The sequence below is a fragment of the Brugia malayi genome (genome assembly GCF_000002995.4).
Source record: "Brugia malayi strain FR3 genome assembly, contig: Bm_v4_ChrX_scaffold_001, whole genome shotgun sequence".
NCBI lineage: Eukaryota > Metazoa > Nematoda > Chromadorea > Rhabditida > Onchocercidae > Brugia > Brugia malayi.
The window spans coordinates 19,327,769-19,343,739 of NW_025062479.1; the positions used below are offsets into that span (position 1 = coordinate 19,327,769).

The following is a 15,971-nucleotide window of genomic DNA, read 5'->3' on the forward strand; positions in this document are numbered from 1 at the left end:
TTTTAATATTACCGAGTCCCTCAGTAACCTTGGTACTATAATATCACGAAGTACAGTCGTGTTCTGGGATTATATTAAAGCAGTGGCTGTGAAGCAACATATTGAATTCTTTCAGTCAAGCATCTCATTAAATAAAACTTTTCGGTACAGTATGCTTCATTATTAAGAGTTTTCCTAGTAGAAATTACCAAAGGAACAAAATTTCCTACCGTAAATAACCGAAGGTTCCACGAGCGTGTGCTGTCTGCCAAGTATTACATCCACTCTTCCGGCGCAACTGTGTATGTTGATAATAATGCAAGGAATATCACTGCTAGGTTGAGATGCACTTTACAATCAATAAAGCTTTCATACATCCTTCTGACCCTGATGTCAACTGTCATTTTCTGATTTTTGCTCTATGAAACAGATGGGCAGTCGACTTTAGTATTTTCGGTTTTATGATTGTGTTAATATAAGTATTTGTAAACGATTTTGTGAGAGTTTTTTGTGAAATAGTCATTGTATAAAGTTGAAGACAGATAGGACAGAAGGAGAGAAGGAAAAAAAGAATAGCACTTGCTTTATCTGATTTATAATATCGAAAGCTATTTTCGGTTAAAAGAGAAATATTCGATGATAAATGAACAAATCAGAATACGATCAGAATGATAGGCAAAACAGTTTAAAATTACAGAAAATGTGATAAGGATTTGGGGCATTTAGGGAAAACGGGATTCTGTAGAACTGAGATTTTAATAGAAACCATTCACAATAGGATTTGAATAAACCGGAATTGAAATTGCTGGTATGGGTGTTAAAGGCCATACTTTGTGATGTTGCTGATTTATGCTTTATATTATTCATGATCAATGTAATAGCAAAGGTTAAGAGTGGTGAATAAGCACTTTGAGTGTAAATTTAAAAGGTATAAGCGGTGTTTTATGAAATTTAGAAATGTTTTTTTAGGGAAGAAAAAAAATTTAATTTGAAGAACTTAATGTTAAAGTGTAAATTAGGCTCATTTCTCTCGAACTGATGTTGAATCACTTTACTGATTTATAGTAACAGAATTAAAAATAGAAAGTTTTTCAGAAGTGAATCACAATTTCTGGAATGCTTCTTGCATAGTGTTTTCTCATTCATCAGATATTCCGGTCGGATTATTTAGGGAAAATCTGTAGAAACAAAAGAAATGGACAAAATAAGTGGATTGCTACTTGCTGAGAAAATTAATTAAAAATTAGAAGAAGTAAAGAAAATATGATAAAAGCTTCGACAATGAAGTGATCATGCCTTCCACAACGGATAACTGATATCCTTCGGAGTGAAACAAGTTTTTTCACCATGTTTTGCTCTCCATATCTCTGTTTCAAGTTCTTTTCGTCTTGTAATTCGCTCGTTCTGATCGCTTTTCGAATGGTTATTTTACCACTATTTTAAACTCACTCAGTCGAAATACCACTGTTACTTTTATCTCTTTTTTCTTTCAGTAAATCTTTACTCTTACTACTTGTTCTTATATCAAAGGAACCATTCATATTTGACAGATGTTCATTTTGAAGAGAACTTGTCAAATCATTCAAATCATGTCTTATCGTTCAATTTTAAACAAAAATGCACTACTAAATGATTAATTTGAACACTAGGGGATTTTTCCAGTAAATTACTCGTTAATTATTAGAGAATTTCTTTCCCTCACTGCTAGATAATTTTGCCTACTTCTTTTACTTCCATTACAATAATTTTCCAGATTCTTTTTCAAGCAACTTCAATATATTTAATTTATAAAATCACCTTCACATAACATCTGATTCAACCATCATTGATTAGCTTCATAAATTGTAATCATAATTAACATGAGCCAATCTGGTTTGACGTGTTATGCCATCCAAACATGACTGTAATTGGATGGTCATCCTGTTGTGCTTAACTTTACCTTATGATTCCTTTGAAGCATTCTTTATGTATACTGAAAAATACACAAGTGTTCAGAAGTATTAAACATGTTATTGAGAGCAGCGTCGGTGGACATCCATCGACTCTTTTCTGTCTCATTAGAAAATGAATAGTATTTTTTCCAGTTTTTCTAACAAAACCGCTTTGTTCATTGTTTAGTTTTCTGCCAGTAGTTATCATCAATTTCTTTTTTTTTTTTCTGAGATATTTTAATCCACACATCCATGATGACTATACTGACTTTAAGAAAATAGAGCTGAAGTTGGAAAAGCTTTAGAAATTGTTTAAAATTCAAATAAATTTGTCAAAGTAGTGACAGAGACAAACATGCTTTATTAATTATTTATCTTTTAATAGTAAGCGCTGGTCTAATGGCTAAAATTATCGTCGCAAATAATGAATCTAAATTTTGGCAGCTGACAGGAATTTTCTTCCCATTCAAAGATTTCAATACCTTAATGATGTATGATATTATAAGTCAGTGAAATAAAATAACACAAAAGGTAAGAAAAATTAATAGCTATCATTTTCACACTACTGCTCGATCACCACCAAGTAATTCGCGTTGCGTCAATGATCCGACGATTTTGCTTTTCTACAAATGTTCCGCATTCTTATTCTTATTTGTCGTCATGAATGCTTTCTTTTTACAGTTTGTATTCTCATCGAAACTATGATATTTTTATAACTTTTTCATTACATTTTACTAATCCACTCTTTCTTTATCATCTCATTTTGCACAAAAATCTGTTACAAGTTAAAATAATTGCGAAGGAAACAACGTAAGAAATAACTTTTCGAGCCATCTTTTAACTTATACACCGAACCGGAAAGCAATATTGTCACAACTATATTCGGTCTCCACTAATACAAGATTTCCGCGAGCAATGACAACTTTACAGTCCACTCTTCTCTGTCCCGCCCTTTACTGTGACAAGAAAGAAATATTATAATGTGGTTTGTTTGTGCAACAACAAGCTTCAAGCATCACTGTTTCCATGAGGAGCGGTTGTTACATCCAGAAAATTTTATCTTATACCGTTTGATTCAGGAGATTATTCTTTCATCTTGCTTAGTGAATGAAGTCTTCAAAATTTTTTGAACAATTTTCCGATCGCGGATTCGTTTAAAATCAGTTTTTTCTCCTTCACCTTTGACTATAATATATTTTACATACCTGCATTTAAAAAAGGAGAATGACTGTGTTGAAGGTAAGCTGTCAGAAATAAAGCTCAACAAGATTAAAATAAAATTTGCATGGTTATTCTGAGAAATATAAAGTGTTATTCAGGAAAATTTCCATCAGATTAGTTCAATGATAAAAGCAGTGATTCACTCATAAAATTTCATCTAATTATATATAATGAATATTCCACAAATATCGCTGAATAGTGGACAAACGTTTGATTGATTAAACCTGTATTACTTTCTCCTTCACTATCTTCATGGTCAACCTAGTTCTCCCATTCGCTTATGTCTAACTTTCTGTTGCACAGTTTAACTCATATGTGCTACCCATAGTCGACATATGTATAAATTCAATCAAATTTCGAATTATTTAAGGACTGGTGAAATATACTGAGCAACCAACGATTACGAAAATTTGACTTCTTCCTTTCATTTAAAATTGCATTACAACTCAGTGAAATAAATTTGTTATACGAACATTGAAAATGTTACGTTTCTGGCGTGTAGTACTTGGTCGTCTAAAGCTCAACCGATAATCAATTTTTGTATGCTACTTTTGGTTGACACAAAGCTAAAATAGACCACAGCAACATTTCAATTTAATGTTATGGTTATCAAATCTTACTAATTAATTTGTTGAAATAAGAGTAAAATAAAGTAAGCCTTGCCCAACACCACTGTGAATTTAATAGCTTATTGTGAGCCAAAAGCAGTTTAGCTTTAAATTTCATTTGAGAGTATATTGTTTTTTTTTTTTTCCATTTCTTTCATTTTGAGAAGAATTTTATATCCTTCCCAGTGATTTCATTATATGTGAAAGAAACTCACTGAAAATTTCCCAAATATTCTAATTTTCCTTGCTTCAATTATTTCGATGTATATTCATTACAGTATATAGTGCGATGTTTGTTTCTGTTATGGCAATCAAATTGTCCATGTTTTTTCGTACTGTAAATATTTATATTCTATTTCAGAGCCCGTGCTCGATTTTCCACAACATGTTTTTAAACAGCAGGACATATGTAGGTCACTTGAAGAGTTTTTTGATAATAAAAATAAGATGAAAAATCCCAATAAATAGCTTTAGTTTACTTTCCAAATCTGAAAAAAAAAAATTTAAGGACGCCAAATTCTTATCAAATGTTAACTGAAGAGTAGGATAAAAATGTTTTCTTCACACAATGAATAATAGAAAATTAAATAACAGATCCTGTTCTTGGGAAATAAAAACAAATTAATTGTACAATCAGCAAACTACTCTAAATGCTAAAACTTTTGCACAATACGAATTGTTGATGGTTCGTTATGTCTGACTACAAACTGATAATTTCTTAGTGAACTAAAACTTTCCTTTCTTAAATTTGCATTCATCTCCATAAACTTAATCTCATAAAGAATTTAATGATAAGGCAAGAATTTATGGGAAATACATGAGAGTGTGAAATAATTATAAGCGCAAAATGTTCACCAAAAATAATGATGCTTAATTATCGCAAACAATACTTTTATCTATTAGAGTTGCACATTAGAAGAATGGGCATTTTCCTGTCTGTTATTTATCGAAGACAGTCAACCAGTTAGTCAACCTTCTATTTCATCTTAACTGATGATAATTACGGTAGAAATCCTATTATTTATTAGAACAAAAAAAGTTCTGTTTTGAAAGGTTTAGTACCACAGCACTTGCGACTAAAGAGTAAACTAAGTTCCAAAAGCAAAATGATGTTACTGTTGTTGTTTAAAAAAAATCACTTTAAAATCGAAATGAAACAAAACTATTTACTACCCAGATTTTTAATTTTAATGCACAAAATAGTTTAGCAAATACTAATTTTCCATAAATATGAAAAATAAGTGTAATTGATGCCCAACGTTAATATCGTGATCTTTTGCAACAAATATTTCCAACTGATAAAGCAAAAAATGAAATGATTTCCTTTGTGTTACACTGACATATTCCAGTCGACAAAGTTGAGAAAGTCTGAAATGATTTAATGAGTATTAGATGGATTGTAGATACGGATTATATCATCAAATAACTGATCACATCATATAAATTTCTAAATACCAATTAAAAAACTTGATTTTCACAAAAATTTGAATTCCAGCTATTTGCTCCTTTCCTTCTATTACTGGAAATTGTTGTTTGGGAGTTGAGTGGAGCAAATGATAGCGAACTTGAAGTACAACCTTTATTCAACAATGTAGATGTACTCAGAGATGGTGATGTTATCACTAGAGAAGTTCAAAAACGTGCTAGTGGAACAGTAAAGCGACCGAGAGCTGCCGGTTTTGCAAAAAACGTTGGCGCACCCCCGATTACTCCTGGAAAGCCAGCGTAAGCCATCACTATTCGATTTTTAAACCTTGCAGTTTTGCACTTCGCAGGAAGTCTCCATAATAAAGAAAGAAGATTTTAAAAAATGGAACTAATTTTTAAGCTCTGTTTACTCAGAAAAATTATATAAAGCTATTGCAATATTTTAATATTTCGTGATAGACATTTAACCAATTTATCCTCTGCAAATTAAAAATTAATTACTTGCAGTTATATTGTTTTCAGGATAGACTCTGTTTTCTATAGCCGTCCCAGTAAAGATAGGAGAGCGATAGGTCAGGTAGGTGCTATGTCAGCGGATTTTAATCCAGCTCTTCTTCGTGGATATCGTGGGAATCCAGGAATCAAAATCCGTGTCAACCGGCGTACTTTCCAATATGCTAGTACATTACTAAACCAAATTCTTGATCGAGAAATCGTAAATATTCAGATACCTGATGTACGCACAGAAATTAAAGAGGTACTTTCAAAAATCATTTCTTACCTCATATTTGTTAAAATTTGGATACCACTAATCACAGTAACTTCATGTATAGTGCAACTGTGATAATTTACTCTATCAAAATTACTTCAGGTCTTCGGTGAAGCTACGATATGTAATATCCATGTTTCCAACTATCGCTCGCCTCAATGCATAAATATTTTTCCAGCACCACCAAACCATATTGTTCTTAATTTGGAAGACTTCGACATTGGGTAAAGCATGCAAAACTTTTCATAAACTTGAAAACTTGATTTGTACTTTGGCATTTCATATTTAGTCACTCTTCTGTTTAACTTCTAGAATCTTTTACTAACCAGAGTTTTTTTAAATAGATAAAAAAAAAATTAAAGAGTGAGAAAAGTAACGGTAACATTGCAGAGTGACAGGTAACTTAGACGGTATCGCCAGAATAATACTTCCTATCCAGCTTTCTGGTATCGTTCATGCTAACTTCTATCACGTTAGTTCAGCTTCATATTACACTCACACAAAAGCACTTATAATCCGGATTCAAACAATGACATATTTCCAATACAAAACCAGTTATTACATAATTATATTTATAATGTCTTGTTAAGCCAGCTTCTAGTAAAAATGTATTTGATTAGAAAGTTCTTTTGAACCAATTTCTTACATCATTGGTTTACAATTTCATATCGTAATTTTCCTTTTCTCGTGCTTATCAACCATCAAAAAATTAAGTGCACAATATTATGGTGTTTTTTCGAATGTTTCTTCTGATTGATCAATTTCTTAATTACATTATATCATTTATTTGTAATTCCGAGTTACTGAATCTTTTATTTCAAATATCCTTTATGTTGAAGCAATATGTAGCTATCGTATTTTAATTTGTTAATTACTATTTTATGCTGTTTAGTTTGCTCAACTCATTTGTTTACTGATCATCAGTCTTCTAGGTATCAGTCACTATAACAGTGAAGCTGGAGCGTTCAGTGTCTGGAGCACCTCAAGTGGTCTTATGTGGTTGTAATATGGAAATACCATTTGCCGATGTGTGCATACAATGTGGTGGTCTTTTGGGTAATCTGGCAAATTTGTTTTTCCGGGTAAGACTTGTAAAAGGAAGAAAATCCAATACGATTTCCATTTCAAAAAACAAAATTCTTTTTTTGCAAATAATGAAATTAAGTTAGCTATTTTGAATTAATCAGAATTAACTTTTGTGAGGCAGCTAAAAGAAGTAAATTTACTGTTTCGTGAAAAAAAAATGAACTGATTTTCAGCAGCAAATTTCTGAACGAGTACGTTCTATGGTACCAGATCGCTTTTGTGGAATGTTACCACAGGTAATCAATGAACGGATCAATCCTATGTTAGCTCGCATACCACAATCGATTCCATTTACACAGTTTGCAACCTTATTCACAAATTTTCTTGGAGGATCAGTACCAGCTCATGTTAGTGATTGAATATTTTGTAGGGAAATGAAATAAGTAAAGTTTTCACCTAAAATTTCTGGAATATGGAAAAAAAGGAAAAGTTGATAGTGTAATCCTAGGAATAATGGAACGGAAAGTTTCGAAAATTATCAAAAGTTAAATTTTTAATAGAAGGGAAGTAATAAGTTAACAGGTAAAAAGAAAATTCAGAAATAATAAGTCAACAAATGGCAATGCTTGACGATCAACTGGATGGATAGCAAAACAGAAAGAATTCGAGCTTCTTTAAAATAAATTAATGTCATGGTAGATAATAAGTCGGTTTGCAAGCATTTTTCAGAAATTATAAGCTTACAGATTTCAAATAAATCTCAAAAATATGAAAATTGTTATAAAAGAAAAGAGATATAAACAAAAATCACCATTTCATCATCAATACTTCAGTGTCTCTCACAGCAGTGTCAAGCACGTTCAACAACACCAAAATTACCGCCAAGCAATAGCGGTGCTGGTGCCCTTCCACCAAGAAATCCACCATTGCCACCGTTCAGTCATGGTATTAAAGGAGTTAGAGGTTCCAAAAACAGTATTGCCAAGGTTGCAGCATCTGCTCCAACTCACACAATTGCGAAACAAGTGCAACGGAAGTTTGAAGACAGTGTTGAAACGAAAGGGAAAAGAATGCAATTATCTGGAACCGGTGCTGAAAAGCGAATTGATAGTGAAACTTCTGCTAAATGGGGTAACAGCGTTAAAAATAAAAACCATGTAGAATTTTCCGCTGGCAATGGATTAGTACAAGGAAGTAATGCACAATCTTTCCGTCAACCAATTCAAAAGGTTTGTTATTTAATTTAGGTGAACTAATTATATTTGATTCGATAGCAAGTATGCATCACAGATGTCTATTTTTTTTTCTCTCTCATCTTTTTCAGATTTAAGTCGTTTATTAATCTATTAACCTTACTTTATTTTTATTAGCAAGTGAACGTCAGACTTTTCGCCGTTTCAATCACTTTCAGAGAAGATAATATGATACAGTTGCTGGTACATTCATTTATGCTAAAAATAAGCTTTCAGTGAGTTACAAAAAGAAAAACAAAACGACAAATAAAGTGAGGTCTTTGAAAATGATTCAACGATATAAGTGCACTGAATTGCTTTTCAGGTTCTCAGTACTCGTGTGCATCCTTTTGCAAGGAACAAACGAGAAGCAGTAGGATTTGAAAGTTCGTCGTCAAATAACATCACCGATTGGTCAAGAACTGTTCATCCAACCGTTCAATCACAGCAAACTGTAGTACTGCACTTAATACCGACAGAACTGCATGTTAAGCAATTACAGCAGCAAAAGCATAAGCAAAATACGGCTCAGAAATTACTGCTCCAATCATCGACACTTCCGCAGCACAGTTCAAAAGCCTCTGGACAATATACCACTATATTATCTAGTAATTTTAACAGATCGGCAGTGCGTGGTGTGCCGGTTGCCGTACAGGTTTCCAAAGGATATGATAGACTTCCGAGTGATTACAGATCAGGTGGGATACACCAACCTGCTGGAAAAATTGGTGAATGGAGAGGAAAAAGTAGCGACCCGTGTGCTGGATGTCCAACTGATTCTGCTAAAGATTCATTTGGTGCTGTTCGCAATCTTATCAAACATCAACTCAATCTGGTATTTTACTAAAGTATTGATATCCTATACTATTTCAATTTCACTTCACTAACAGATAATTTGAGCGATAGACAGAATGCACAACAAAAAACTTATCATTAATTAAAAGTGCAAGTGATAAGCCATAATTTGTCTCATTTATCTGATTAATTAATAACATTTATCATAAATGCTTTGATTCTTCAATCTGCAATAAATTTTCTTGTTTTGTAAGGATGAAATGAGTGATTGGAAGGAAACAGTTTTTATTTGCTTGTCTCTGATTTAGTTTTTGTTATTATCAGCTTTAGATTAGAAACTATTCAAATTTATATTTTAAGATTACCGCAATTTAAAACTTAATATTTTCAATCCTTTTGCAGAGGAAAGTGGCAAATTTAGTGTTGACGACCCAGTTACTACGGTCTTATGCAACATATTATGATTATAACTTAGACCTGAATGGGGAATTTAGTCCTAATGGACGTGGTGGCACACCATTTGGTCCATTCCCAATGCAGTGGCCTACGCCAATAGGATCACCAATGATTGAAATTCTGATTAGTGATTTCACAGTCAATTCTCTTCTGTACTGGATGCACAAGTAATATTTGCAACATTCTTTATTTGAGAGAACATCGCACAATATGAAAAAGGAAGCACTTTTTCAAAGAAAAGAAAGCATCGTGATCTTCCCGATACATTAGAACTGCGAGGATTGCAATTTTATACTGTTAACTTTTTCTGTTTAATTTTCCTTTATTATAAAGGTAGTTTTAGAGCCAACTTTCTGTCATTCCGGATAGGACCAGAAACACCTGGTATTGGAGCACTATTAACAACGACGTGTGATGTCAGCAACGACTATTCAGGAGTTAGTTACCTGTTCATTTTTCAAGAATGAGAGGTTACGGTATCATTTATTTGCCTCGAAATTCGAGTTAAAATTTTAAGTGATCAGATAATTTGTTAGAAGCTAGAAATTCATTTGCTTGGATAATTAGTAGAAAAAAAAAAGGATTTTTAAACTTATATTATTTGTATCAACTGTAACACTTGTATCAGCTTTAATAATATGAAAATATTCTAGGAGGAGTTCGAAAACGAAGCATTATTATTACGGTTGTTACGTTTAAGTCAACTTCGCCGTCGTTATTATCTTTACCATCAGCAACGTAGTAAGCGTCAGGCAGTTACGGGTAGCGATTCCAGTGGTAGTAATCTGGGAAGTCTGGGTGATCTGGCCGATCTTGGCATTTGTCTGGGTGATATCATACCAGCCATCAAGGAGAAATATCCGAACACGACATTAGCCCTTTCCATAAATTCAGCACGAGCACCTTCAATCACGATTAGTCGACGTGGTGGAGGTAATGTTGCATGCATATGAATCCTTTCACTGCTTAATTTCCAGAAACTTCAAAATAAATTTCGGTTTACTTTCAGGCAGTATACAATTAGATTCGGTAACATTTATTGACATCTACTTGGATAAAACAAATGTACGAGTTGGTACTATAACAGTGATAACAGTTGCCGATATAATGCTTCAAATAATGGGTCAGCGAATCATTGCAAATGCATCGTTACCGGTACTGAAATTGATAGATCGAGATCAAACACTGGGCCTACAGCAGGATGCACTTGATAATTTAGCCAGTTTAGCGAAAGACATGATTTTACGGGTATGTGTCATTTCAATTCCATTCTAGAAAGTTTACAGTAGTACATTTATACCTAGATCGATTGACAACTCGTTATTGTATAACTCTTGCACTCATCTTTTTTTTCAATTGCTCGTTCTGAAATTCGGATCATTTCAGGCAGCCAATCAACAGTTCAATAGAGGTATTGAAGTATCTTTGCCGACATCAGGTTTACCTATAAATGTAGTTAATCCACATATTCAATTACTTGATCACGCCGTTTATATTGGTAGTGATTTTACAGTAGCACCATCAGCAATACAAATGATTTCATAAAATATAAAAGGTCTTCATAGATGATGTGGTCGTGTTTTTACGAGTATGTGAAATCCGGTTTTTCTCAGCATAATTCGATTTTTTTAAATCTTTCTAATCACATTGTGAATTATCATTTACTACAAATTTTATTTGCATTTCGGATTTTAATCTGGAGAAATTATCAACAGTTTTTAAACGAGATGATGTATTATTGTCATAGATTTTGTGATTTAAGAATTTCCTTCAAAGCTTCACTTGCACATGGAAGCGGATCATCTTGTTTAACATAATGAGAGACACTTAATTTTTGTTACTCTAGCTTCTGGCTTAACAAATTTCACAAGTGCCTCTATCTTATTAGTCGCTAAACTAGGACTAACCACCTTGCTCATTTTAGATATTACTAACTGAAATGAAAATTCAGTCAGTAATATAGAAAAATTTTTCCAGAAATCAATCCTTTCCAAACTGTTTTAAGATGTTTTTAAGTCAAAAATTTATGAAATCATTAGCAAATAAAGAACCCCGAAAATAGAACCAACAAACAATTAACGATTTCATCTCTACTGTTTTTACGACATGGTGTATTAGCATATTGGACCGTTGGAGTAATCATTTGTTTGCAGATGTTGTTATGATATTATTAATGCTCACTATAACATTATGTATAATTACCATGCATTTTTATTGTATTGCACTAAAATTTTGCATTAATTTAAAACTTATAACAGCAATTCAAACAGAAATCCCAGGCATAACATTTCCTCTGTGATCAGGAAGCTAGCTGAATAAGTGTTACAGTCAGTATAGACTGAAAGCTTCTCGGCAGCATTGTCATGGAGAATCAGTTTGTTGAGATCAGCTGGAGAGTCGTGTTTTTTATGGGATTATGAGCTATGCTAGATAATAGAGACTCTCAATTCGGACAAGTCTTAAATGAAAAGTCAGATAAAGTGTGTCCATGGACAAAATGAGCTCGTTAGCTTCCAGACAGCCATCCTAGAAGAATAATTCCATCCGAAATCTAGAGGCATAGAATTTAAAACGAGCTTATTGTGAACTGCACATGAATTTCTAGAAAGACAATGAATTTCCACCGGATCTCTGAGACATAGTCATTAGGAAGAAAAGAGAAAAACTGATTGCTCAAACTCAAATACTTTACTCTCTACAGCTGGTAAAATTCTTGCGAGAATGCTTTTAAATGAACTAATACCCATTATTGTAGATGAACTTCTACCTAAGAGCCAATATGCGTTTCAAACTAACAGAAGCACTGCAAACATAATATTCATTCTTAGAGAATTGCAGTGACTCTACATGACCCTTGTTGACCTTACTAAAGCAGAAAAGGCTATTGCTTATGTTCCTCAAAATGATTGCCCTGTTACACAAAGAATGGCTTGGTTAAGTCAAGTATGGCAATTCACTCTTGAAACCTTTCTCGACAACTAACGATATGAAACAAGGTTGCGTGCTCCCACCAAATTGGTGATTCTTTGACTGTACGAAGAGAAACTGAAGTGTTCAAACTAACGGTTAAGAATGAAGGACTTATCTACGAGAAGAGTGTCATTTGAGCTGAAAGGAGTGCTGTGAACCTGAGCCAATGATCTATCCATACCATAGATTGCTTCATCTGTAGAATCCTCTGTAGTCGTCGATATGTACATGCACGATTAGCTTTTGTGCTAAATTGACCTCGCACTTGTTGCTGATATCCCGAAGTCTTCGTTGACTTGCAGGACAAAAAGCTGCTTTTCTTGCAAAACAATGAATTTGCATGAGTAATTCTCTTCTTCGATAGCGGTTCCTGGATCTGTAATTATTTTTGATAGTTTGTCAGATTGTTGCAGGGTAGAAAACCATGGAATGATCTGCAAGTATAATTTGAAGAATATTGACTTGGAAGTTGTCTTCTATTGTAAAAATTTCAAGATTATTGGTTTTGAGCATTTCCTTTGGTATGTCGCCTCTTTAGATCTGATCTAAAAGTAGTTGAGTTTTCATCGTACATCGTACGGTAGTCTTTGACATTCTGTACTGCAATATGTCTCTAACGCATAAGCTGTAGTCGATGATGTATCAGCATTTCGATTGAGATTGCATTCAGATCGTTTTTAAGCTGTCCTTCTGCTGAAAGATGGTGTTTGTTCGTACTTGTGAGAGTTCTGACGTAAAGGTTTCCAAAAACTGATAATAATATGTGGAAAGTTGTATTAAATTTAAAGGATGTCTTAATTTAATATTCCTTGGACAGATATGAAACTGTTCCATACCTAGCACCCACCCATCTTCCATTTATAGCTGAGCTTATCTGCATTGTCTTTAATGTCACAGTTTTTAATAAAGAGTCTGTGTTCTTTTATTTTAACCCAAATCTGCATGCAATATCGAAACATTGTAGAGGTTTCCTAACCTAACATTCAGTCTTATGTTAAACTTAACTAAGTAAAGAGTAAAGATCATTCGACAGGTAGGTCTTTACTCATTTAATCATACGCTTGTTGTAAAACAATGCATAATATACAAGAATTTAAACTATAATTCGTTTGCTCTCTTGCGCTCATTTCATTCCACTCATTTAAATCCTTTACTTGACTTTCTCATCAAGTTATTTCTTTCTCTTCACTCCTAGATGAATTCTAAGCATCTCTAACAAAGATCTACAATTTTTCGACATTGAGTACTGTCGCTTCAGCTTCCCACAAACCATTACCAAAACTTCTTTATAGGCTTCAGAGTTCATTTCTTTTTAGTTTTGAAGTCACTAAGATGACTCTATCGTACTGTCTATAGGAAACCTTTAGATGGGACGGCAGAGACCAGTGCAGGATTTTTTTTACGGAACTAGCTTGAAGCATGCACATAAGGATAGTAGAAGGGAGATCGCACGATCATTTTGACCATCTCGATAAACATAAGCTACCAAGTTTGGAAGCGATTGAGTTCTTGATTATGAAGCCTAGTCTTGAGTGAGAAAGTTCGACATCCAGTTCATGCAACCAACACCATTTCCTTTGAGAATGCTTTCACATACACCAGTTCCACCACGGACAGAAATGTCGATATTAGAGCAGAACGAAACGACACTCGGGACAACACCCGCAACTCGAATATTACAACACGTCTTACGTCCAGCAAGCATACGTCCTTATTTTATCTAACCTCTGCATAAAGTCCCAATTGACTGTACCCCAACCCGCAGTTATTACTTCACAAAACTCTGGTTTCAGAAACCCAAACACACCATTTCACATTGATGGGGGAACCGAACCATAAATCCCGGGTTTCAGCTCCGACTCATCTCGAAATTGTGATGGCACTCATAATCCGGAGTGTTTATGTGAAATAACACAGAGAAAAAAAAAATTTATTCAAAATCATCGAAAAATGTGAAATTGATTCCAAAAAGCTTCAAAATGTGTATTATAAAAATCATCGAAAATTCTGTATTATGATTGAAAAGTATTTTAAGTTATCATGGAAATTGTTTCGACATCACAAAAAAAGATATTTGAAAAACAGTAGTGCGGTGATAAAATCACCACTCGACTTTATAGCGACTGTCGCACTTTCAAAATAAAAACAAGGTTATTCGAAAATGATGGTGCGACAAAAAATAAAACCACCATCTGACTTTATAGCGACTGTCGTATTTTCAAAATAAAAATAAGGTTATTCGAAAATAACGATGCGATGATAAAACCATCACTTAACTTTATTTGCGATTGTCGCACTTAACTCCCCAAAATAAAATAAAAAGCTTATTCGAAAATGATGGTGCGACAAAAAATAAAACCACCATCTGACTTTATAGCGACTGTCGTATTTTCAAAATAAAAATAAGGTTATTCGAAAATGATGGTGCGACGATAAAACCATCACTTTATTTGCGATTGTCGCATTTAACTTCCCAAAATAAAATAAAAAGCTTATTCGAAAATGATGGTGCGACAAAAAATAAAACCACCATCTGAATTTATAGCGATTGTCGTATTTTCAAAATAAAAATAAGGTTATTCGAAAATAACGGTGCGATGATAAAACCATCACTTAACTTTATTTGCGATTGTCGCATTTAACTCCCCAAAATAAAATAAAAAGCTTATTCGAAAATGATGGTGCGACAAAAAATAAAACCACCATCTGACTTTATAGCGACTGTCGTATTTTCAAAATAAAAATAAGCTTATTCGAAAATGATGGTGCGACAAAAAATAAAACCACCATCTGACTTTATAGCGATTGTCGCACTTTCAAAATAAAAATAAGGTTATTCGAAAATGATGGTGCGACGATAAAACCATCACTTAACTTTATTTGCGATTGTCGCATTTAACTTCCCAAAATAAAATAAAAAGCTTATTCGAAAATGATGGTGCGACAAAAAATAAAACCACCATCTGAATTTATAGCGATTGTCGTATTTTCAAAATAAAAATAAGGTTATTCGAAAATAACGGTGCGATGATAAAACCATCACTTAACTTTATTTGCGATTGTCGCATTTAACTCCCCAAAATAAAATAAAAAGCTTATTCGAAAATGATGGTGCGACAAAAAATAAAACCACCATCTGACTTTATAGCGACTGTCGTATTTTCAAAATAAAAATAAGCTTATTCGAAAATGATGGTGCGACAAAAAATAAAACCACCATCTGACTTTATAGCGATTGTCGCACTTTCAAAATAAAAATAAGGTTATTCGAAAATGATGGTGCGACGATAAAACCATCACTTAACTTTATTTGCGATTGTCGCATTTAACTTCCCAAAATAAAATAAAAAGCTTATTCGAAAATGATGGTGCGACAAAAAATAAAACCACCATCTGAATTTATAGCGATTGTCGTATTTTCAAAATAAAAATAAGGTTATTCGAAAATGATGGTGCGATGATAAAACCATCACTTAACTTTATTTGCGATTGTCGCATTTAACTTCCCAAAATAAAAATAAAAAGCTTAGTCAAAAACGATGGTGTGGCAATAAAT

The 15,971-nt window shown here is 33.2% G+C and overlaps 2 protein-coding genes across 2 annotated transcripts; one reads left to right on the top strand and one right to left on the bottom strand.

Annotated features, from left to right (window-relative positions):
* Positions 1-4,124: 4,124 nt before the first annotated feature.
* On the top strand, positions 4,125-10,990 carry Bm3266 (Uncharacterized protein; the record flags this gene model as incomplete). Its single annotated transcript, XM_043075414.1, has 14 exons — positions 4,125-4,148; positions 5,235-5,464; positions 5,690-5,924; positions 6,039-6,160; positions 6,327-6,408; positions 6,869-7,018; positions 7,196-7,369; positions 7,796-8,191; positions 8,520-9,029; positions 9,392-9,612; positions 9,789-9,882; positions 10,099-10,378; positions 10,455-10,693; positions 10,832-10,990. 14 exons carry the CDS (start codon positions 4,125-4,127, stop codon positions 10,988-10,990), a joined length of 2,916 nt encoding a protein of 971 aa, XP_042931348.1.
* Positions 10,991-12,530: 1,540 nt separating this feature from the next.
* Bm18041 (Uncharacterized protein) lies at positions 12,531-14,120 on the bottom strand (the record flags this gene model as incomplete). Its single annotated transcript, XM_043075415.1, has 2 exons — positions 12,531-12,791; positions 14,013-14,120. 2 exons carry the CDS (start codon positions 14,118-14,120, stop codon positions 12,531-12,533), a joined length of 369 nt encoding a protein of 122 aa, XP_042931349.1.
* Positions 14,121-15,971: the final 1,851 nt, after the last annotated feature.